This window comes from Lethenteron reissneri, chromosome 54 (assembly GCF_015708825.2).
Source record: "Lethenteron reissneri isolate LAM-NWPU_2019-01 chromosome 54, ASM1570882v1, whole genome shotgun sequence".
Classification (NCBI taxonomy): domain Eukaryota; kingdom Metazoa; phylum Chordata; class Hyperoartia; order Petromyzontiformes; family Petromyzontidae; genus Lethenteron; species Lethenteron reissneri.
The window spans coordinates 5893108-5918884 of NC_083832.1; the positions used below are offsets into that span (position 1 = coordinate 5893108).

Below are 25777 nucleotides of genomic sequence, written 5' to 3' on the forward strand. Positions count from 1 at the left end.
TTTTTCTTCGGGGCTTTCATTTTGATCACAGCCGTTTTTTTCGTAAACAAATGCCACGTAGGATGAACGGTGATACAACGAGAAGAGCAACAGCAGCAGGTACCAATGCGATGTTGACGTTTCAAGTTTATTTAGTTTAACCAGGTGAGAGTCTGATTGGTAATGATAGGCTCGCGCTTTTTAAACACATCTTGTTCGTGGCATTATTATCATCACATGATTTACCCACGATGGCCTCGTCCATTTTACAGTAGGGTCTGGGCGCCAGTGTTCACAGTGGAGTGATGATTGCCCCGTGTAATCTCTCCAATTGAGCAATTTGCGTGAATGTTTTCTCTCCTTACACATTTCGATTTAAAGCTTTCGTGACTGCAGGGATTCATCTTCTTGGTTCTTTCGGTAAAGTCACGTAGAAGGGAAGTAATAATAATTGGTGGTGTTTCATTCTTCACCTGAGGACGGCTGCTTGCGTTGTGGCCGAAACGTCGTGAGAATTATTTTATTATGTTTTATTTTTACTATTTTATTACTTCCCTTCTACATGACTTTACCGAAAGAACCAAGAAGATGAATCTCCATCTCCTTATACATTTAAGCGCTTTTGGACGGGTGACGTCGGCTCACCGTGGCCCATTGCGAACGACGTCGCGGGGTCTTTAACGTCCGCCGTGAGTCGGATGGCGCTTCAGAGTAGCGGTGTCCGCTCGCCCTCCAAGACAGAGAACGACTCGGAGGCTCAGCGGGAAGCCACAGGCAAGCGGCCCAGGCAGCAGTAGCCAGGTGGCCGGTGCCAACAATTTCCCGAGCTCTGCTGTCCTCTATATATCGAGGCGTTTTCAACCAATGAACCTCTTTTTCGTTCGGAGATGAATGCAAGTTGCAGGTCGGGGTATCCCGTTCACCGCTGAACCTCGCAACGCGCAGGCAGCCCAGCGTTAAGTTCATTTTGAGAGTAGTGCCGTTGTTTATGAAGACGTTGTACTCTCCGCAAAGTGTTCTAGCAACACGACCACACTTTACGGCAGCTGGTGCCAAATTGTGCCACACGCCCTCCCGCACGGCCTTGTGGGAGCCTCCGTACCAATGACGTTATATTATTTTATTTTTTTATTTTTATTTGGGAAGAAAAACTGATGACGTGCACGTACGTCATCGTAAAACACAAAATACGCATGCGAGGGGGTAACACTCAATCCCATAGAGATGGAACATGTGGAGGGCACGTGAAGATTAGTCCTCAGTCTGCTGTATAGTCTTCTCCTGGCGAGCCAGGGTACGCCACCTCGATGCGCACGGGTAGAAGGGAGTTTCACAACATCTGTGTGTGATCTACCAACCCTCGCTGCTGCCTGCACAGTGCTGGAATACAGGCAGCCACGTGCACCACCATCCACCACCACTCACCACCGCCCACCACCCACCACCGCCCACCAACCACCACCCACCACCACCCACCACCACTCACCACTCACCACCCACCACCACTCACCACCATCCACCATTCACCTCCACTCACCACCCACCACTCACCACCCACCACTCACCACCCATCACCACTCACCACCCACCACCATTCACCACCATCCACCACTCACCACCACTCACCACCACCCACCACTCACCACCCACCACCACCCACTACCCACCACCACTCACCACCACCCACCACCACTCACCACCACTCACCACCACCCACCACTCACGACCATCCACCACCACTCACCACCACTCACCACCCACCACCCACCACCATCCACCACCACTCACCACCACTCACCACCACCCACCACCGCCCACCACCCACCACCACCCACCACCGCCCACCACCCACCACCACCCACCACCACCCACCACCGCCCACCACCCACCACCACCCACCACCACCCACCACTCACCACCCACCACCACTCACCACCCACCACCACTCACCACAACCCACCACTCACCACCCACCACCACTCACCACCATCCACCACTCACCACCACTCACCACCACCCACCACTCACCACTCACCACCACCCACCACCCACCACTCACCACCCACCACCAACCACCACCACTCACCACCCACCACCACTCACCACCATCCACCACTCACCACCACCACTCACCACCACCCACCACTCAACACTCACCACCCACCACTCACCACCACTCACCACCACCCACCACTACCCTCACCCATCACCATCCACCACCACCCACCACCACCACCCACTACCACCAACCACCACCCACCACCACCAACCACCACTACCCACCCACCACCACCCATCACCACCCACCCACCAACCACCACCAACCACCACCACTCACCACCCACCACCACCACCACCACTCACCACCCACCACCACTCACCACCACCCACCACCACCCCACCACCACCCACCACCACCACCCACTACCACTAACCACCACCCACCACCACCACCCACCAACCACCACCCATCACCACCCACCAACCACCACCCACCACCACCCACCACCCACCACCACCCACCACCACCCATCACCACCCACCACCACCCACCACCACTCACCACCACCCACCACCGCCCACTACCCATCCACCCACCACTGCCCACCACCACCCACCACCACTCACCACCACCCACCACCCATCACCACCCACCAACAACCACCCACCACCACCCACCGCCCACCACCCACCACCCACCACCCACCACCCACCACCACCCACCAACCACCACCCACCACCACCCACAACGACCCACCACCCATTACCACCCACCACCACCCACCACAACCACTACCCACCACCACCCATCACCACCCACCACCAACCACAACCCACCACCGCCCACCACTACCCACCACTCACCACCCACCACCACCCACCACCCATCACCACCCACCACCACCAACCGCCCACCTAAGCAAGTAATTCAATAATAGAAAACATATTGCGCAGTAATTATAATAAGGAAACCATTCGGGAAATAGATGTCTTAACAACTGCGATGTAAATATATAATTACACGTGTAATGTAATGCGGGAAGCCAAACACAATCGCGAGAAAAAACTACAACATTCCAGCAAAAAAACCGCACTTATACTGAAGCCCCATGTCTGTACGCTGATAAAATATCGTTGCGCTGACACATGTGGCACTTTAAGAATGAGCACAACACCCTTTAGCTCTCTGTCGCGTTGTCGAGTCATGTGCGTGGACACGATGCCCGACGTTTCGCTTCGCATTCTGGGAGCTTCTTCAGAAACTGAATAATGCAGCTCTCCACCGCAGTGCCGGTGTGTTGTTTTGCACAACGACTAGGCTTCCGAGATCGGAGAGGATCCGGCGAGATCAGACGCGTTCCAGGTGAAACTTGTCGTTACAGCCGCCGCGGTTGCGTGTACGTGCCGGGTATGAATTTTTTTTTTATAAAAAACAAACAAACAAAAATTGAAGGTTGACGTTTGTTATTTCCCACTTGCTCAGGCTTCGACAAGTTCTTCATGGAGAGAAGACTCGAGAACAACCGGAGGGACGTGTGGTTCGCGGAATTCTGGGAGGAGAACTTCCAGTGCAAGCTGGGCAAGCCAAGCACGCAACGCGACAGCAACAGCAAGAAGTGCACAGGTGAGGAGGTGGTGGTGGTGGGGGGGGGGGGGCAGGCTGGGCATGGCATCATCTGTGGTTACCACCTGTCCTGGTTCTCCCAGGATAATCCTCTGGGAAATCTCGAAGTCTTTCTGTGAGATGTGAACCACCTCGCCTGGTATACAGGAGGTCGTGCATTCGATCCTGACCCTCACGCCTGTGTGTTTGGAGTTTGCATGTTCTCCCCGTGGATTTTTCGACGGGTCCTCCGATTTGAACATTCAGACGCTGTCTTTACGACAGACCTGTTCTTCACCTGAAGACGGCTGCTTGTGTTGAGGACGGCTGCTTGCGTTGTTCATTATGGTCGGTACCGGAGTACATCACTCAGATCCCAAACGAGGCCGCTTCTCTTCCGTGCTCTCGTGAGGCCAAAACCACGGCGAACCTCCAATTCTGGCGTGGAACGTACAATCGTAAAACTGTGCCTTTCTGGACTTGCGATGCAGAGGTTCGCCGGTTCGATCCCATCTCCAGGCGCGGCAGTTCACCAACCTCGCAGCTTCTGTCCACCCAGCGGTATGTCAACTTGGTGCACCGCAGCCACCCGGTCGGCAGGTCACGTGTGGCGGGGTAGACCGTGGGTGCCGCCACCTTTTTTTTTTCTAAAGACATCCGGCCAGCGGCCAATGCCCTCTGGACCCACCCTTCCACCAAGCAGTGGCCTGAGCAAGAAACTGCACGGCTGCGCTTTTCCCTATAGCTTCGTGTGCAGGCAGAGAGAAAGAGGGCCGATGATGAATTGATATGCGTGCGGCTGCTTGCACAAGCGGTTCCCCATCGCATTCGTGATTCTTCTTGGTTCTTTCGGTAAAGTCACGTAGAAGGGAAGTAATACAATAATAAAAATAAAACATAATAAAATAAAATAATTCTCACGACGTTTCCGAAAGAACCAAGAAGATGAATCCCTGCAGTCACGAAAGCTTTAAATCGAAATTCGTGATTCTGTGTATTGCGGCGGCGGTGTTGGTCAGTGCTAACGAGGGGAAGTCGTGCGGTGCAATCACCTTCACCTCCCCAGTGCCAGTGTTGATATTACATACCACGTTGTGTGCTTTGCACGCCGCACTATGAACCCGAGCAGCCCGAGTTTGATTCCCAGCCGCGGTAAGTGACTGGCGTTACCCTCAAACCATGTCATCCATGTGCACTGACCAGCGTGGTGCGATTCAACGCTTGCGTGCGATGATAGCAGCAGCAATTTGTTCAGGAGCTAGAGTGTCTGCTATTCGCTCTCCACATCGAGAGGGCTTCAGGGGTGAAGGAGGGCAGGCCCCAGTGGTTTACTAAATGGTCCCATAGTTTGGGTTGCGTGGCCACAATCGCACCGCTATGGCTCGTGTTTTTCATTTTCCATTCACGAAGGAGATGCGCTCATCGGCCTGTTGACGATGTTCTGATGGAGTCGATGGCTCCACCACCAGTGCCTTCGAGGAGGAGTGTCGAAGCCAGGAGAAGGTGCGATGTTGTTGGGGTCACGACTGAGGAGTTGATTCTAGACGTCCGCGTTGTTCCAGATGCGGAAGAACGCTCGCAGCATTCTCCCGCATCTGGGTGAGATTCTAGGATGGTGACAGCAGCAGCAGCAGCAAGAGCGAGATCCCATAAGGAGGATTGGGACTTGAGTTGGAGGCGAGGGACATTGCGGAGGTCCGGGTTGATGGGTAGATTGTCGTTGGCAAGAAAATGTGGAAACTCCTTTGCAGTCTGCGCGATATCTCTTGGGGATATTTGGCGGTATAATGTTTTTTGCCAGAACAGGGAGCCAGGGGGTTCGGTTTCAGTACTAGTGTTGAACTTCTTTGGCACCGTACGTAGCCAACCGCGCTAATCGGAGGTGCGGGGAAAGGACAACAAACTAAACACAACAAGCAATTCGATAGAAATGAGTTTTCAATCGAGATTTAAAAGTGCATAGCCCCAGTGGCTTTCTAATATCGGTTAGAAGAGCGTTCCAGACAGCCGCAGAAGCGCATCTGAAAGCAAGCGATGCCTTTGTTCTATGGCCAGCCGTAAATCCGCGGCCAGGATGACCGGAGTTCACGTGATGGTGTGTGCTCCACTCGTGTTCCCCTCACACTGGAATCACGCCCGGGCCACTGAAATTGCTGCGAAAGTTCCCCCACCGCTGCCCCACCGCTCTTGCACTTGAACTCCCACGAGCGGACGTCCGTTTTGTATGCCCGTTCTACCACCGCGCGACACGCAACGGATTCGTATTCAGAGGCTTCGCGGCCTCAGTCAATAACTCTGCGCGCGGCTGTCGAATAACCGGCACTGGGGGGGAAAGGAAAATAAAAAAAATCAACCGCGTAACTCCTCCCGCACCTTGCGCTATCTGGTGCCCGCCGTTGCACCAGCTGGGTAGTCGCTTGGCAATGAGCCTGCCCCCCCCCAAGGGAGTCTCCCCCTAGCCCCCCACACACCGCCCCTACCCCAGCTTAGGCCGACGTGTTGAAGCGAGAGATTGCCGCGTGCTGGTTTTTGTTTTTTTTGGCCACGCTCGCGCGATAACGCCGGTCGTTGCCTTATCTCGCCTTGGTTTTGATCACCTGCAGGGGAGGGCCGCGTGGACATAAACATCCATCGCAGCTCGGGCACACGCGCACACACAACTTAGACTCGGGGGTGGGAAGCGGGGAGGGGGGGCACATTTTTCACTTTCACCTTCCTAGTCCCTGGAGCGTCGGGATGGTGAGTCCGACAGCGGCTGTGTGTGTGCGTCGGGCGTAAACAATAACAACAACAACAAACACGGAAATCCTTCGCGGGCGGTATTTTATAATCCGAAAGCTGAATAGGGAATTTAATTTGAAAGTGTTTTTATTTTCTTTACTTTTTTCCCATTCTTCATTTCTACCTGCGAGTCGCATTTGCATTTCAATTAACCAACACATTTTTTTTACGCCGCCCACGTTTTTTTTGCAATTTACGCGCGGAGTTGCAGACCGCGACGTGACATCGGGTAACGGTGAGGCTCGGACTGGCGAGGAGGTTTCTTTTGTCCCGTTAGTTGTTTAAAGTTGCGGCGCTGCAGCCCTAAATCCTAGCGGGGAAAAAAATTCCATCGGTTATCTCGAACGGACTGTTACAGGAGCTTGGACAAGGCGTTCAACATTGTCATTTTCTCCCCCTGACTTTCTGTCGACTTTTAGACGAAGCGATAACGCCTCTCCATTATCTCCCGAGTTTTGAACCATCCACTGAAGGGGATGCTGCTGATGAAGATAGCGCCAGCTATTGATATTTATTGAACCGGGCTAAACTGTGAAAAACACACACAATGCCCAATTCTTGGGGAAATGTAATATGAAAGTTAATCTGCCGGTCCGGAAAAAAAATATATATATATTGCTGTCAGAATATAATTTGACGCTGTCGTGCACGTTTGTGGAAATTAAAAAAAGAAGGAATTTTTAAAGGAATTGACAGTCAGTGGAGACTTTCTCCCGCAAGTTATATTCCAACTGCGTTGTCGGCGTCGAGACACAGGAGGCGGGGAAACTTTCGTTTCGGAAAATTCTGCAGTTATCAGCGCAGTCACCCCGTATCCAGCAGAATGATCTCAGAAGATGTCGCCGTAGAACTGTTTGCTGAGATCACTTCAATCCGCACTCAGATTTTATACACAACGGGGGGCATTTAAAATATTTTTTTTTTAAGCGAAGTGAAAACCAAAACATTTTACGGAATGTGTTTTTTGCGCAGTTCTAGGTGACCAGGCTAAGACCATTGGCACCTGAGGGCCACACATCCGGTAACACTTTCCTGCGGAGGGAGCTGGTAGGAACGTTGGGTTGCTCGGTCAATGGCCTGCAGGGTCAACAGCAGCGTGGTGTATTCTGCAAATATGCCCGACTGTGAGGACTGGCACAAGCCGGCGTGAGTAGGTTAAACGTTGAGTTTTATAATGGCACCACGGGGTGACCAACCCCTCCCAACCCAGCCCCACCCCTCCCACCCCCACCCAGCCCCACCCTCCCTACCCAGCCCCACCCCTCCCACCCCCCACCCAGCCCCACCCTCCCCACCCACCCCTCCCACCCCACCCAGCCCCTCCCCACCCTCCCCACCCAGCCCTTCCCCACACTCCCCTCCACACCCAGCCCCACCCTCTCCACCCAGCCCCTCCCCACCCTCCCCACCCAGGCCCCACCCTCCCCACTCAGCCTCTCCCCACTCTCCCCTCCCCACCCAGCCCCTCCCTCCCCACCCAACCCCTCCCTGCACGACGTTCGGACGGACACAATAATCCCCTGTGGGCTGGTGTATCCAGGAGGTTCCTACCAGTATTCAACTCAGGATCTCTCATCAGCGCTGGCTGTGATGACTCTCACACTTGACATGCCTGGCCAGTCAGAAGACAGCACAGGCTGCTTCTCCATCAGACTGGACTCACGCCCAGGCCACTGAGATCGTATTACCCTCAAGGCTCTGGAACAGGTATTTCAGTTCCGACAATGAACATTAAAAATAACCACTCGATGTTAAGTTGACGCCGACCAATCGGCAATCGTGACGGACGTCCGCCTAGCACGTCTGCTCGCGCGACGTGCACAGCTCTGCAAACAACCGCGAGTGTTCGTAACGCGAACCGGCCAGCTGGCGTCACTCAGGACACTCAACATTGGCACACGCCACGATCTTCCCGGCACACGGCGGCGGCGGCGGCGGCGATGACTTCAGCGAATTTCACGAGCCGCCAATCTCTGGAGATAATCGACAGGATCGCATGGGCCGGAGCCTCGCGCGGCTCGGTTAGACGCCCCGGCCCGAACGCCGTCGTTACATTCTGAGTGCGCTCTGTGGCCCCGTGCGCAACGCGAACACGGCGCATTTCTGTTTCATCCCGAATATCGCTGGGGGGGTCGGGTGGGGGGGTAAATGAAAAAAAAACAACTCTGTCCGCTATTTTTATTTCAAGGCCATTAAGTCAGCGAGCACGGCACTAGAGGGGTTTTACAGAGGGCGCGGCGGCACATCGTGTGCAGGAGACAAGGTGTCTGGGTCTGTCTGTCTGTGGCTGTCTGGCTTTTGTGTGTGCGGCGAGCGGTAGTTTAGCGGTTAGCGCGCTGTGCTATGGCCAAGACCGGTGATAGTCATCTGAACCGGTCCTTGGCCTCCCCTAGGTCGACTTCAGCCACAAATGAGTACCTGGCGAAGTATGTAAACATCGCCGTTGGGGAGACAAAAGCGACCGGGCGTGGTGTTGGCTACCCACCCCCTCGTGTGCCGTACCGGCCTTGATAGCTGATAGTCGCTAATATCACTCGCCCCAACAGTCTGTTAAGGCTACACGGGGGACCTTTGTCTTTGTGTGTGTGTGTGTCCAGGACTGCGAGAGTGCATTGGGAGTTGTAGGTTTAATGTTCAGTATCTTGGGTTATAGGACAGGCGAACGAAGGGGTTGTTGAACGAGGGGCCGTCGGTACGAACTTAACAAATAAAACGCTAAAGCCTCTCAGCCACGGCATGGCATTGCCCTGGTGCATTCTTGTTGCCTTTGCGTGCGGAGCTGCGATAACTTTTTATGTCACCCCCTTGTGTGCGTGGTCGGTGTTCTCCTGGGTTTCTCCCCTCTCCTCCCACACGAAGCCAAACCCTCATTCATGGAATTGGCCAAACATCCCAAATCAGGATCCTGCTGAAAGAGAGTTTTGAGACTCAGCGAGGCTTGTATGGGTAATTAATTAGCATTAGAATTGCCATGGTTTTAATAGTTAGTACACTAGACTTGGAATCAATCTCCCAACCAACCGGTGGGCGCTACGGTGGCGAGATGTTAACTACCTCGCCTGTTATACGGGAGATCGTGGGTTCGGTCCCGACCCTGACGGCGTAGCGTAAAACGGGCTGCTACATGCACTTGAATAAAAATGCACGCGTCACTTCACATAGCTCGCGACCAATCGAAACGAGGGATCGACTCGCGTAGAGCCCCGTGCTGTCCGGCACCACTGGAGCTCTGGAACACAACGCCAGGGAGCCGGACGCATGAACGGCCGAGCGTTCGAAGGACAAGGGAGGCATCCTCAATCCTCACGCCTCCGCCACGGAGATGTGCGACGATAAATGCTTGGACAGGACAGGGAGCAGAAGCGTGCAAGATGCAGGGTCATTGTCCTACTCTTCCTCCGATGCACTCTCCCTTCCTTGACCAACATTGCGGTCTTTCGGAAGGAGAAAAAGAAAAGAGGAAGGGTTACCTTATTTTTGCTGCTTACAGACATCCTCGACGGACGCGCCGCCTTCCCCAGGTGCCGGGAGAATTGCGGTGTCAGCCGGAATAAAAGGCTCATTCATCACCGAGCCACCGCCGCCGCTTCCGAGGGCTGCGAGCGCGCGAGATTGTGAGATGCGGTCAGGACGCCCCTTTTGTCTTTAGCGCGCCCCGGCACGACACGGAGCCGGAGGGCTTCGCGGCTGAGAATCGCGACATCGTTAGCATCGCGGCACTCGCTAGTTAGCACATGGATTGTCATTATCATCATCATCGTCAGCTAGCTAGCACATGGATTGTCATTATTATCATCATCTTCAGCTAGCTAGCACATGGATTGTCATTATCATTATAAGCTAGCTAGCACATGGAGTGTCATCATGCTCATCATTGTTAGCGAGCAAGCACATGGATTGGCATCATCGTCATCGTGAGCTAGCGAGTGAGTGAGTAAGGCGTGGTGTCGGTCCGTTAAAGCCCCTTCCGTCTCTTTTTTTTAAGATCAGTGGAAACAAGAAGATGCTCGGTGTAGTCGGCACTTTGCTTCGTTCATCATTTCGTAATTTTTTTTTTTACATTTTTAAACTTAGCTTTATGTAAAACCCCCGCCTCTCGCTCACTCTCTCGCTCACTCTCTCGGTTACTCTCTCGCTCACTCTCTCGCTCTCTCTCTCGGTCACTCGCTCGCTCACTCTCTCGCTCACTCTCTCGCTCTCTCTCGTTCTGCACGCAGCCCTTCTCGCAGTCGTACGGCCTCCGACGGGTAGCTCATATCAGCATGCAGAGCTCCCCGTCATCTGCCACCCGAGCACACGGCCTCCTCCATCGCCCACTGCTCCTTGAAGGCCGTCTTTTTCCAGCCTCAATAAACTAAACTATGAACCATTTTTATTTTTTACCAGGTAAGGCCCACTGAGCGATATAGGTCTTTTTCAGAAGCGTCCTGGCCACAATTGATATCCAACGAAGGGGCTTACCACGTGGTAATGTATAGCAGCCAGATACTCTGAATGCACGTTGTTGATTCTCAACGTCGAGAGAGAAACTGGAGGCCCCGGGTAAAAAAAAATCCACGTGACCATGGGGAGAGAGACATGCAAACTCCAAATGTACAGCAGATGTCACGGACGGGATGAACCCACGACCTCCTGAATACCAGGCGCGGTAGTAAACATCTCACCACCGTGGCACCCCTTCGCTACCACGAGTTGAGCCTGTGTTCGCCTAATCACCGCTGCGTAGGTTTTGGCGGCTGTGCTGCAGTAGCTGTCTAATGCGTTCTCATCAGAAACGAGGGTTCGGTATTTCGCTCGCAAAAAAATGTAAATGTCCACGGATAGCTCCCAGAATTCCGACGAAGATTCCAATGGTCGCCAAGGACAGGGGTCGGCGACCCAAATGATAAGAACATTTTTCGTCGAATTTGGTGAAAAATTCAATATTTCTAAATCCGCAAACAATGCGCTGCGGTGAATACGAGATGGTGTTAGTCCTTAATGAGTCACGGTCACGAATCAGCAGTCCGTACAGAGCCGCACGTGGCTCCTGAGCCGCGGGTTGCCTACCCCTGGCCCAATACAGCAAGGCGCATTGCATCTGACTGTCTCCAGATATAAAAAAACCAAGCAATGTGTGTGCCTGGTTGCAGAATTACCACCACACCTGTTTTTGTAATGGCTGGCTGTGCTCTGTAGTCCTCTGGTGATGTGATTTTAAGAGTTGATCTTTAAGAGTTGACCTTTAAGAGTTTATCTTCAGGAGTTGCTTTTTAAGAGGTGATCTTAAGAGTTGTGCCGCTCGCTGTTCGTCAATGACGTCCCCAACGCTTCGCTACCCACGGTGCTAGAATGTTCACTTCCTGAAGACGCTCCCAGCGTGTGGAGCAAAACGTCGGACATTGCACTTAAACGACAGGTCACAGCAACCGCGAGCAACACGTTGGGCCGTGCTCGGGTAGGAGTCTGCCTGGGAATACATTTGGGGGAAGCAGAAATATTACACAATGATTCCTGAATGTGAAATCTCGAGTGCACGGAATGTTTGGGTAGGGATAGATATATATGGCTAAAGGTAATAGATATTTGTTGAGTGCTTGCATGGTGCCACCACCTTTGCGGGAAGGTGGAGAGTGAAAGTGTCCTGAGAGCCGGTGCATGTGACTCTGCTGCTGGTCTCATTCATTGCTTTTGACAGCAAACACGCCCTACGTCAATAACAATTCCCTTCATCCTACCCGCCGATTCCTTCCTAAAACACGCGCAACACACGCACGCACACGCGGGGGCACGCACACGCATGTTCACACCCGTAAATGGATTGTGATGGTTGTGATCATCATCATCGTCGTCGTCGTCGTCTGTGTTTTCATCGCCATCTGTTGTTGTTACCATTATCATGGCCGTTGTCATCATCATCTTAATCATTGGCATCATCATGATCATTGTTGTCATCACTGTCATTGTGATCATCATCATTGTTATTGTTATTTTCATCTTGACTTAAAGCTTTCGTGACTGCAGGAATTCATATTCGTTGTGTCTTTCGGTAAATTCACGTAGATAGGTAATGATCATGATGATGCCAATGCTTAAGATGATGACGACAACGACCGTGATAATGGTAACAACAACAGACAGCGTTGACAACAACGACGAAGATGACGACGATGATGATCACAACCATCACAATCCATGTACGGGTGTGAACATGCGTGTGCGTGCCCCCGCGTGCACGTGTGCGTGCGTGTGTGCGCGTGTGCATGTTTTAGGAAGGAATTGGCGGGCAGCATGAAAGAAACTGTTAGCGACGTAGGGCGTGTTTGCAGTCAAAAGCAATGAATGAGACCAGCAGCAGAGTCACATGCGCCGGCTCTCAGAACACTTTCACTCTGAGAATCTCCACAAAGGTGGTGGCACCATGCGAGCATTGAATTTACCGAAAGACCCAAACAATGTGTTATTTTTATCCTTATCATCGTCATCATCCTATTAATTGGCATCGTTATTGTCATCATCATCGTCAGCATTATACTTAAAATTATCTTTCTTATCTGTATCGTTATCATCGTCATCATCGTCACCTTTGTTGTGATTGTTATAATCATAATTTTGACTTAAAACTTTCGTGACTGCTGGAATTCATATTCTTTGGTTTTTTCGGTAAAGTCACTTAGATCAGAATAATGAAGTGACTATAAATGCGAATAAAAAAAATATAAATATAATAATGAAAATAAAAAATATTAATACTTGAAATTTTTATTAGATTATTTTCATAATTTTCATTTTTATTCAATTCATTATTATTATTATCTTTTCTATCTACGTGACTTTGCCAAAATAACCAAAGAATATAATCAGAATTATCATCGTTAACATCTTTCGATTGAAAGCTTTCGTGACTGCAGGAATTCATCTTCTTTGTTCTTTCGGTAAAGTCACGTAGAAGGGAAATAATAAAATAATAAAAATCAAACATAATAAAATACAATTCTCACGACGTTTCGGCCACAACGCAAGCAGTCGTCCTCAGGTGAAGAACAGGTCTATCGAGAAAACAGCGTCTGAATGACATCATCATGGTTGCCATCATTATCATAATCAACATTATCTTCATTACCAAGCCATCATCATCACTGTGTATTGCGGGTTGTGACACGACCAGTGATGGGAGTCCAGGGCCAAACAGCGATCAGTCTCAACTGATGTAAGCCATGGTCGGGAATCGAACTCAGGTTTCAGAGCACAGTGTACGGAACCGCTCCATAACCACTCCACCATGACATATCCAGCTCTACATAATATCTGTCATCTCTCAAACAACCCATTTATATATCTCCTTCAAACCACAGTAATTGTCTAAATTTCGATTTAAAGCTTTCGTGACTGCAGGGATTCATTTTCTTGGTTCTTTCGGTAAAGTCACGTAGAAGGGGAATAATAAAATAATAAAAATAAAACATAAAATGTCGTGAGAATTATTTTATTATGTTTTATTTTTATTATTTTATTATTTCCCTTCTACGTGACTTTACCGAAAGAACCAAGAAGAGGAAAATGAGTAATTTCTACTTGTTTACATTGTCTATCCGCCTACATTCACGTATATATCTTGACTCTTTCGTCTCTCGACGTACCTCTGTTTATCGCTACGATCGGTGCAGGTTGCTAAAATACGGATGGGAGGTTGCGGGGTTGGTGGTACGCGGGGCCGATTCAAATATCACTCATCCCTGACGTTTAGACAACGCACAAGTGCCCATTTACGACTAAGTCGACTTTGGGGGAGGCCCAGGACCGTTTCAGATATTCCCCACCGATGTTAGCCACTGCCGGGGGATCGAACTCGCGGGAGGGCTGGTTCGTAGCGCATCACGCTGACACGTAGCCACACCTATACAGCACCCCACACTCTCGTTCCTGTAACCTGAGGGTGCACGGTCTATGAAGGTGCCGTGTGCGCTGGGTCTTGCATGTTTTAGGCCCAGAGTGAGCCTTCAAAGTCTCCTGGTAGAAATGAACACCAACTTAATTCTAGATTTGAAGCTTTCGTGACTGCAAGGATTCATACTCTTAGGTTTTTTCGGTAAAGTCACGTGACTTTACCGAAAAAACCTAAGAGTATGAACACCAACTGTGTAGCCTGCTGTTGTCACATAAGCCTCTACTCATGGCTCCAGCAGATCGCAACATCGTCTGTCCACTTGGCTCTCCCAATGCCCAGATCGCCATTTAAGCTCGAATTGGAGCCTACTTGCCTCCATATAAATGGAGAAGAAAGAAAGCCACATTCTTCTTGTAATATATTACTCCTTGAGTGCTTCCAACGCCAGCGACAATAATGGTCTGGGTCGGAGGGCATTCTGTGTGACTTTTAGAAAGATGCTTGGCTGAAAGATCCCTGCGTAGGCTTTCGCGACCAATATAATTAATAATATATATTTTTATCATCATAATAGAGGAACGAAACGTGAGGATGTCTCCACAAGTCTGGCTGTCACCTGATGATGCTAGTTTTATTTGCTGGCAAAACGTCGTACTCAGATGATAAATGTTGTGGATTTGCTCTCCAACACACCGTTGTCCTATACGAGTAACGAATTGGCATGTTATGTTTATTCTAAATTTGAAGCTTTCGTGACTGCAAGGATTCATATTCTTAGGTTGTTTCGGTAAAGTCACGTAGGTAAAAAATTTAAATTTAAATTGACAAAAGTAAAATAAAATAAAAATCACGATAGCTGTATCACAGCTATCGTGTTGTGACGGTTCCACCTGAAGACGGAAACTTGTGTTGCCTCCGAAACGTCGTGATTTTTATTTTATTTTATTTTATTAATTTAAATTTAAATGTTTTACCTACGTGACTTTACCGAAAAAACCTAAGAATATGTTCTGTTTACGTGACAAACATAGCTGATTGGCTGTGTCGGGTGGTGGCTGGTTTAACAACACATTTATATTTACGCGATCTAACCCAACGAAACCTCTGTTATAGATTCCTTCCGAATGTTGTGTTGTCTTATGGAGAGAAGCGAGGAAGGGGAAGTCAAACTGCAACCGCGTGACAGGTGACGAAGCTAGCTCAGGGTTCAGAGCAGTGATTTGGTACCTCTGAGTTTGAATCTAGGGTTCAGCCACCCTTGCGAGGTGTTTTCTCCCTCGCCTGGTATACAAGAGGCCGTGTGTTGGGTCACAACCCTGACGCCTGCTGTATATTTGGAGTTTGCAGGTTCTCCCCGTGGTCGTGTGGAATTTTCTCCAGGTCCTCGAGATTTCCCCTCCACATTTAGAATCAACATTCGTTTTTCAATATTTGGCTGCTATACATTTCCACGTGATAAGCCACTTCGTTGAGTTATCATTTGTGGCCAAGTCGCTTCTGAAAAAAAGTGTGAATAGCTAACTGGGCTTCACCTGGTAAATAAAATAGTTTGATTTCGTTTAGATTAAAGCGGGTTTCTCAAGTGTGAGTGAGTTCATGGTTTCAGCCCGGTTGCCACTAACTGCATACAAGCAAACATTTGTGTTGAGTTTAAGTTACTTTGTCAAAATCACAGCTTTCCGAGAAATTATGAATATCAGTTTTACTGCCATGTGGAAAGAGTGAAGTGACCCCCTTAAATTTCGATTTAAAGCTTTCGTGACTGCAGGGATTCATATTCTTGGTTCTTTCGGTAAAGTCACGTAGAAGGGAGATAATACAATAATATAAATATAAAACAAAAAAAATTCTCACGACGTTTCTACTGCAACACAAGCAATCATCATCAGGTGTGAAATACACAGCAAGAAAATGTCACACCTGATGATGATCGCTTGTGTTGCAGTCGAAACGTCGTGAGAATTTTAATTGTTTTATATTTATATTATTTTATTATCTCCCTTCTACGTGACTTTTCCGAAAGAACCAAGAATATGTCCCCCTTAGTGAGGAATTTTTCTTTGCAATGTGTCATATGAAAGGCTCTCAGAAGTAGCTCTGTGGTGTCTTCTTCCACGGGATGTCTCTAATGAAAGGAAGATGATGCATCACTCTGCTGGATGGATCCATCACCTCGTATTGTGGTGTCAGTGTGTGCAACTGTTATGCAATTGTCCAAAAAATACAGAAAACTAAAAAAAAACATGGAATAATCTTTATTAGGATCACGATAGTTTACACCTATCATAGGGAAAGCTGTAAACTTTTTTTTACGGTGCATGATTGACCGTGAAATTGCGTTTGCTGATAACGGACCGACAAACATTCTGCTTCTTAGGCCTGGTAATCTGATGACAGCGAAGCAAGAAAATCAACAAAACAACTCCCAGCACCTTCATCTCAAATAAACTACCACCCCCCAAAAAAAACAATGTTCAAGTACGTCGTGGAAGCAATCTTACGACAACGACCCATAAAATGTAGATAAGGGTTTTTAATCACCAGGGAACGACACAGCACATCAAGGAATGTTTAGGGTCTATTTATTTATTTATTCCTTCTCGTCTCGACTCTTGGCTGTTGATACCTTTCTAACCAGCGAGCCCGATGTAACAGAAGCCGTTTTGAGGATGTGGGAAGGCTGACATTAATCTACCGGATCAAAGGGCCCCATCAATTATACATGCCATGGCGTGGTTACCTTGACACCAACTCTCTTTTCAACATTATAATGCAGTCCGCCAGGAGATCATATACCCATGTGATGGATTTTGCTGATTTACCAGCGTTTAAAGTTGAGGTTTTTTTCGGTTGGTAAAAAATAAAAATCCTTACAGATCATTGCACATACCGAACGTGCCCGGCTTCGATTGTCTAATTTCCCAAGTCTTTAACAAACACCCCAGAATGTTAACGAGCGCTCGACGGATTGATGGGCAATCTTATAGAGTAGTATTACTATGATTATTTCCAGGGGTGCACCGGTTTGTCAATTAATGCGAGCACTTTGGAGCGTCGTTAATTTTTTTGTCGCGTGAAACGGCACGCGGCAAGTCTCGCTGTGATTTATGCGCAGTATTTTGTCATTTGTGTTATGTTCAGAACAGGAGTGTAAAATCTTCTTGGTTCTTTTGGTAAAGTCATGTAGAATGGAAATAATAAAATAATAAAAATAAAACATAATAAAATAATTCTCACGACGTTTCGGCCACAACGCAAGCAGCCGTCCTCAGGTGGAGAGCAGGTCTGTCGAGTAGACAGAGTCTGAATGAAGAAGATGAATCCATGCAGTCACGAAAGCTTTAAATCGCTGCAGTCACGAAAGCTTTAAATCGAGGAGTGTAAAAGTCACAATTCGTTGAAAAAAATCGATTCCGTCTGAACATGACTGTAGCGTCTCTGGCAGCTGCTGGCACCACGCTAACACATTACCACGCAACCTACAGTAGGAACACACGGTTCGGAAAAAACATCAATTCCAACTTCTCAAGTGACTAGATGCGTGCACAGTATCACGAACTTAAGCATTGATATCAATCAATAAACTGTTCCACCCCCGAATCATGAATATGGATGAGGATATTTTTGTGAGCGTTCATAATGTGCATTGCAACGCAAGTTTTATTTTTATCTTTAATCAAATGCACATTAGCATCAGATCGTCGGTCCACGTTTTAAAGTGTCTATGGCTGCTGGGTCATTGTATCTCTCACTACGGACATCAAACAACCTTCTGTACTGAGAGGGATCCATAATAGACTATGTGTTTTTTGGTTAGATCGCGTAAATATAAATGTGGCGTTAAACCCGCCACCACCCAACACAGCCAATTAGTTAGGCTTTTCACGTAAACAAAACTCGCCAATTAGTTGATTCTTCAGCACACCAATGTGTTGGAGAGTAAACCCACGAAATTGTAACTTTATAACTGTACATTTTGGCAAATTTAACACAAAAATACCCGCAAATTACTCGATTCGAATGAACAGAGCAATGCCTCACCGCCTAGTGAGGACACCTAGATGGAGCCTCTTGAATAATCCGTGAGCCTTTCCTGGGTAAACAATCGTAACAACAACAATAATGATAATACGTTAATAATATTTTTTTGAATTGTTATTGAGGTGTGTGTGTGTGTGGTGTTTAACGCCATTGACAGAGGGCCTTGAACAACTGTTATAATTAGCATTTGAAAAAAAAAATCTAAAGCCTCCTAAACATCCGCTGGGACCATTGAGTGCAAATACGTCGGCAATTAGTGAAGCTTCTAAAGACGAAGAAGGTTAGACACGTGGCTGAGCAGAGCATCGGCAGGCGGTGGGGCACTGAAACCCCGCGGTGGTGGAGTGAGAGGGGGGGGCGGGCAGTGCCGGGGTGGGGGTCGAGATGGAACTAGGTACAGCGGTCGGGAACCTATGGCTCCAGAGCCATATATGGCTCTTCCGGTGACGGCATATGGCTCCCAGACAATTTTTGAGTTGAAAAAAAAAATCAGTTTGGAACTGATTTTAAAATACTTGTGATATTGCTTAATAGTACTGTGTCATTTTAAAGTAAACAGAAATTAGTTTTGAAGATACATTTCACGGGTCACGCCTGCATGAAGCTCAACCTCACCACGTATGAACCAGACTACAAGGCCATCAGCAAAACCATGCAGGACCAGAAGTCGCATTAAAAGTAAGACATATTTAATTTATTACACGTTAAAAATACTATATGGCTCTCAATGAAATATATTTAGAAATATTTGGCTTTTATGGCTCTCCCAGTCAAAAAAGGTTCCCGACCCCTGAACTAGGAGATGCCGAGGTGCATCCACGCTGTGTCCTCGCTTAGCGCGCGGCGGATGTGTTCACACTACAACGCGGTTTCGCTGTAACGCCGTTCTTCCAGGAGGGAACTACTTTTCGCGCGGAACGTTCACCGTTATAACGTGGGACGTCTACTGTTATAACGCGGTTTCTGAGCGGTCGACGAAGAACTACTTTCATGAGCTGCACGGCTGAGTGGTGTGATACAGTACACGGACAGATACAGTAACGCAGAGTGATACAGTAACGCGGAAACGTACCCTCAGTTACGTGTCCCGCCATCTCACTGCGTGTGCGTAGTTGCGGTAATACATTGCATCTTGCCAAACTTTATCGTTACATCATTTATGGAGATCTTGTTTTCGCTTAATGCGTTTTCGCTTAACGAGCTCAACAAGAACCTACTGTCAGTTATTTACTGACAAGTTCACGATTATCATTTCTGGCACCTTCCATGCCCAAAAAATCAAGTGAAACGCATTTGCGAAGGTGCATGAGATTATAGTTTCCACCTGTCCAGGTGTGGCTTGGTCCCAATCCGGGAATTGGCATCTGTGTCCGGGTGGCAGGACTCGACCTGGACCGAGATCCGATCCCGGCATCGTCGTGGTGAACTTCATTGGAGGACACTGCACAGCTTTAGTAATACATCTAGCGTGAGTGAGACACGTGTCCGGGTTTAGGTCTGCAGTGGTGAAAGGTGGCAACGCCAGCAAGAGCTGCCGTGCCGCTAGATTTATCAACGTGGAGCAGCAACGTTCAGAAGCTCTCGGCCTTGTCTAGATCACCGGCTCAAAAGAACTGAACGTGCGGCTCGGCGAGCTGCCAAAATGCGGCTCATCGCAAAGCAGGCGGCGGCGGAGAGACGCGGCCGCCGACGGGTTTCGTTCTCATTTGGGACTCGTCAGCAATGGAGCCACCGATCTTCTTGGTTCTTTCGGTAAAGTCACGTAGAATGGAAATAATGAAATAATAAAAATAAAACATGATAAAATAGTTCTCACGACGTTTCGGCCACAACGCAAGCAGCCGTCCTCAGGTGGAGAGCAGGTCTGTCGAGTAGACTAGTGTTGGTAGTGGGTGTTGAGTAGTCTACTCGACAGACCTGCTCTCCACCTGAGGACGGCTGCTTGCGTTGTGGCCGAAACGTCGTGAGAATTATCTTATTATGTTTTATTTTTATTATTTCATTATTTACATTCTACGTGGTGACTTTACCGAAAGGACCAAGAAGATGAATCCCTGCAGTCACGAAAGCTTTAAATCGGAGCCACCGATGTTCACCGCCGCCACCTGCCCCGTGTATACGGAGCGGGTCGTTGCCCGTTCACGATGGAATAGGGTGCTCATTAGCACTCGCCTGAAGGCGGCGATGATCGCCGTGTCAACGTAGAGCCGTGCGTCATCCGCTTCGTAGCTGGTGGCGGTGCGGTGTTGGTGATGGTGGTGTGGTGTTGGTGGTGGGTGTTGGTGGTGGTGGTGCAGTGTTGGTAGTGGGTGTTGGTTGTGCGGTGTTAGTGGTGGGTGTTGGTGTTGGTGGTGGTGGTGGGTGTTGGTGTTGGTGGTGGTGGTGGGTGTTGGTGTTGGTGGTGCGGTGTTGGTGGTGGGTGTTGGTGGTGGTAGTGGTGGTAGTGGTGCGGTGTTGGTAGTGGGTGTTGGTGGTGGTGGTGGTGCAGTGTTGGTGCTGGGTGTTGGTGGTGGGTGTTGGTGGTGGTGGTGGTGCAGTGTTGGTGCTAGATGTTGGTGGTGGTGCGGCGCTGGTGGTGCGGTGTTGGTAGTGGGTGTTGTTGGTGCGGTGTTAGTGGTGGGTGTTGGTGGTGGTGGTGCGGTGTTGGTGGTGGTGGTGGGTGGGTGGTTGTGGTGGTGTGGTGTTAGTGGTGGGTGTTGGTGTTGGTGGTGCGGTGTTAGTGGTGGGTGTTGGTGGTGGTAGTGGTGGTCCGGTGTTGGTGGTGGTTGTTGGTGGCGCGGTGTTGATGGTGCGGTGTGTAAAACGCCAGCACTCGGGGGAGATAAACGTGGCCGGTGGTGGTGCTTTGCCGTACCAGCGCTGCGTGGGCCGTATGCCACTCAATAGCTGCTCGCTGACAGATCTTGCCGCAGCAGCCAAGAAGGCTGTGCGGAGGCGGGGAGGGGGATATCCATTCTTACACGTGTGTTGATACACACACGTGTGTGCGTGTGTGTGTTTTCATACACACATGTGTGTATGAACACACACACACACGTGTGCACGTGTGTGTGCGTGTGTTCATACACACATGTGTGTGGCGTGCATGCGTGTGTGTGGAGCACATTTGTCGCATTAGGTGTCGAATGAATCAATATTCTCGAGTGTGTGGAGCATATTGCTGAACACAACAGATATCCGTTGCTATTTGTCAGCGGCAATGGTGGAAAAAAAAATATCCACTCTCTGGTACATCGATTCCCTTGCAAAAAAGGCCATTGCCACGTTTTTTCCTCTCTTTTTCCGAAATAACATTGCCAGGAAACGCGAGATGGCAAATCTTAAATTGTAACACACGAGGAGATTTCATATACAAAGAGAAATAAGGCAAAGTGAAATGGATGTGTCTTTTACGTCTGCTTTGCTTTTCACGAGAGAAAGAAAGGAACGAATTCAAATAAATAGCCACACCGTGATAAGTGCTTTCGGAAAATAAATGCGCCGATGTGTCGTCCAGAACATCGTTGTTTAATCACCGCGCACTGGCTGCTAAGACATCTGGACGTATCTTCTTGGTTCTTTCGGTAAAGTCACGTAGAAGGGAAATAATAAAATAATAAAAATAAAACATAATAAAATACAATTCTCACGACGTTTCGGCCACAACGCAAGCAGCCGTCCTCAGGTGAAGAACAGGTCTGTCGGAAAGACAGTGTCTGAAAGGACGGCTGCTTGCATTGTGGCCGAAACGTCGTGAGAATAATTTTATTATGTTTTATTTTTATTATTTTATTATTTCCCTTCTACGTGACTTTACTGAAAGAACCCAGAAGATGAATCCCTGCAGTCACGAAACCTTTAAATCGAAATATATGGACGTATGTTGAACTCATCTCACAACGTACGTGAGCCAGCCGTGTTGATCGGAGGTGGCGGTCATCTGTGAGCCGCGGAATGGGGGATCACATCTCGCCACGGGACAAGATGTTGACTACCTCGCGCGGTATACAGGAGGTCGTGGGTTCGATCCCGACCCTGACGCCTTTATATTTGGAGTTTGCGTGTCTCTCTCCCCATTGCTGCGCAGATTGTTGTCCTACTCCTCCCGTTTTTCCCTCCACATTTACAATCACGCGCTTGGAGTATTTGGTTGCTATAAATGTCCACGTGATAAGCTACTTCATTGAGCTATCATTTGTGGCCTGGCCGCTTGTTAAAAAGCGCTACATAGCTCAGCAAGCCTTATGCGGTCAAATAAAACAGAGTTTAGTTTCGTCGTGTTTAAGAGACGCAGAGCCGTTTTGGCTCTGCGTCTCCCTTGGGGCACCACCGCCCCACCAACCCCATGAGCTGCCAGCGATATCAACTCCACGTCGCCGCGCCAACATCACCCGCCTTGCCACGCCATCACCGCGTGACGCCGGTGCCGTCTGCCCGCGCGTGTGTGCGACGCGTCACGTGTGCGCAGGCGAGGAGCGGATTGGCGTGAACGCGACGTACGAGCAGGAGGGCAAGGTGCAGTTCGTGATCGACGCGGTGTACTCGATGGCGCACGCACTGCACAGCATGCACCTGGATCTGTGCCCCGAGTACGTGGGGCTGTGCCCACGCATGGACCCCGTCAACGGGCGCGAGCTGCTCAACTACATCCGCAGGGTCAACTTCACCGGTGAGTCGTCGAACGTCGGCCATCACCGACCCACGCGGGGGGGGGGGGGGGGAATGCCTCTTACCAAGCCGCCTTCGCCTCCTCTCTCGTCAGCCGGCCGCGCACTTTTACAACGAGCAAGCACGTGCGCACGGGCCTCGGCTGGTGAAATAAGATTTTTTTTTTATTTAGTTGAATTTTCACCGGCTTCGTCACTCCATCTCCCCGATTCGCAAGTTCAGAAGTTCCCTTCCCCATCGAGTGCAGCCCGTTGAGCCGAGAAGCTCCTTCTTCAAGGCCCACTCGGCCGGCAGAAAACATCAAAGCATTCGACAATTTTGCAGATTGAATAATAAATAAATAAATGCAAATAGCAGAAATTCCGTTGCAAAGTTACACTCACACGCAAAACAAAGCGATTTTTTTTTATATCTAATAGAGTCCGTTTAAATGAGGACAGAGATGGTAAGAATGGAGATGCCAGGAGATAAAACTGAGGTGGTTCCAAAACCTTTTGGGGCAGCCACGTTCAATTCCCTCGATCCAAATTGCGTGCGAAATCTGGGGAACTGTTAGCAGACAATCAGACGCGAAGTGCGGATCATATCCTCTTGGGCGTGCTTCATTCCGTGGCTGCCACTCCGTTATTGTCCTTGCCCCGTCACGCATCCCACGCCGTCCTTCCCAAGCACCCACTCGCTTTTCTTAACGGTGCGGATGATGCCATGAACCTGTGTGTGTGTGTGCGTTCTCTCATCCACGTGTTCCTCGCGCTAAAGCCCGTTTTTTCGCCACGCTCACCCGGTCCACTTTTCACTTGTGAGTTTTGTATGATTCATCATTGACCTCGCTCTTTCTGAAGCACGTGTCGTAGCAAGTATTATGCACTTACTGAGCACTTAATTCGCAATGCAGCGCTGATTTGCACATTTAGACAGTCAGACAATGTTCCTCCTTCACATGTCTGTCCCTCCAACCGGTATTTTCCATCAGCCACATTCTCCTGCTCCTCTGATTTCTATTTTCTTAATCACTGTCGGCCTACTAGTTTTCACGCTATTGACTTTTTGCAATCTTGGTGATGTAGGTCAAGTGAAGTATCCGAGGAGCAGGAGAATGGTAGGCAATATTTAGCAGACAAAAAACATTAAATATGTATAATATTCGTTTTGGGGTCCGATTTTAAAAGCCTGGAATTTCAGGACTGCCTCCCTTTCTCGCCTCATCTGGGCAGCTTTTAGACCCGCCTCTCCCGCGGTCAATCTTGCCCATGGGGCTCATTCCTTGTCACTTGAGCTCTCAGCTGGTTGAACAAAAGAGACTTGAAACGTCTGGAGTGGAGTGCGTCACGTGCGGTCCAACACAACACAACTCTGATCGTTGCATGCGGAGGCTATCATGAAGATAATCTTTTGGGTTGGATCGTCATGTTAATATGATTCAGATTTTTTTTTTACTCAAACCCTTAACCACCCGACATGAGCCAATTAGTGAGGGTTTTGTCACGTGAACAACGAGCAAATGTATTACTACTTCAGCACCACCGGTGTGATGGAGAGTAAATCCACCACATCGGGAGTGAGCTGTCCAACACCCCGGGGGTGCTGAAACAATAACTCATTGGCACGTTCTGTTCACGTCACTAACATTACTCATTAGCTGCGTCGGGTGGAGGTGGGTTCGTACGAGACATTGAGATTTTTAGGGATATCATTGGAGCTGTGCACTTTTACATCTAAATTGAAAAGAATTTCTTCAGAACAGCTTTTTGTGTTTAGTTTGTTGTCCTTCCCCTGCCCCCCACGCACCTCCGATTAGCGCGGTTGGATATGTACGGTGCGAAAGAAGGTCAACGTACATGCGTACATTTAAGCAACCTTTCACCCAAAAAACATTTTATATCATGAACAATCATATCCAGTTGTCACGTGGGCAAATATGCAAAGTTGATTGCTTTGCAAAATCTTGTGGCGTATCCTGTGAGTGACGCGTGCCGATGGATGGTTGCCCTGTGCCACGTGCGTTGTCCACAATCGGAGAGTTCCATCGAACTCCGGCTGGCAACAGACTCTTTCACATTATCGACCTGGTCTGGATTGCCTCATAAGCAACATGGAGAGATGGTACAGAAGCAGGCGATGGTATTTTTCAAGTTTGAAATGTAATTTTGTGGGAGCCAAACTTTTGTTGCAGGGATTTTTGTTGTTGTTTTAAAATTGATTTATGTTCGTGGATTATTTTGCATTTCTCCCGCAAAGCAGTTGTTGTGTTTTTTTTTTCTCTCTCACTCTCTCGTTTCTACTTTGCTTCACTGCTGTACTCGATTGATAGTTGTCATTTCGGTGACCCAGCTTGGTCACTCTCGCAAAAAACGACACCCATCCCTGCCATCTTGACTTCTCGCCCGGCTAAACAAACTCAATTTTATTTTTTACCTAGGTGACTTTACCGAAAAAAACTTAAGAGTACAATTTGGGAACCGCATCACTCGAATGGTTAAAGGCGTAGCCCCCCGATTGCATTGCTCTCTCCGCTGCAGTTCCTGATGGAAGCGCTCCTACGAGGAGGCGTTCTGGGGATCCCCTCTTTGATTTGGACGCCACCACAGCCTCTCTCTTCGTGACTAAGCCTTGCTCGTGAAATGTCACCGTGCAAAACCCCCGCGTGTCACCCCTCTCGTGACCTGCCCATCAATAAAATGATGGGGGTCAATCTTTGACCTGCATGTGGGTGGAACAGTCGATACGTAACTCCACGTGCTAACTTGATGCCTGAGAGTAATTCACTTTTCTTATATGTATATATAAATGTATATACATGTGTGTGTATATATGAAAAGTAAAACAAGGTAAAGGTGCAACCCTACAATTGCTTGCTC

General features: G+C 49.0%; 1 protein-coding gene across 1 annotated transcript in view; it reads left to right on the top strand.

Moving 5' to 3' along the window:
* Nucleotides 1-25551, top strand: part of LOC133356572 (metabotropic glutamate receptor 8-like) — a 172114-nt gene extending 146563 nt beyond the window's left edge. Inside the window, exons 6-8 of the mRNA XM_061574159.1 lie at nucleotides 3464-3604; nucleotides 22720-22920; nucleotides 25439-25551. Coding sequence (XP_061430143.1) covers nucleotides 3464-3604; nucleotides 22720-22920; nucleotides 25439-25539 — 443 coding nt within the window. The 3' untranslated portion in view covers nucleotides 25540-25551. The remainder of the gene's footprint in view (nucleotides 1-3463; nucleotides 3605-22719; nucleotides 22921-25438) is intronic.
* The last annotated feature ends 226 nt before the right edge of the window (nucleotides 25552-25777 follow it).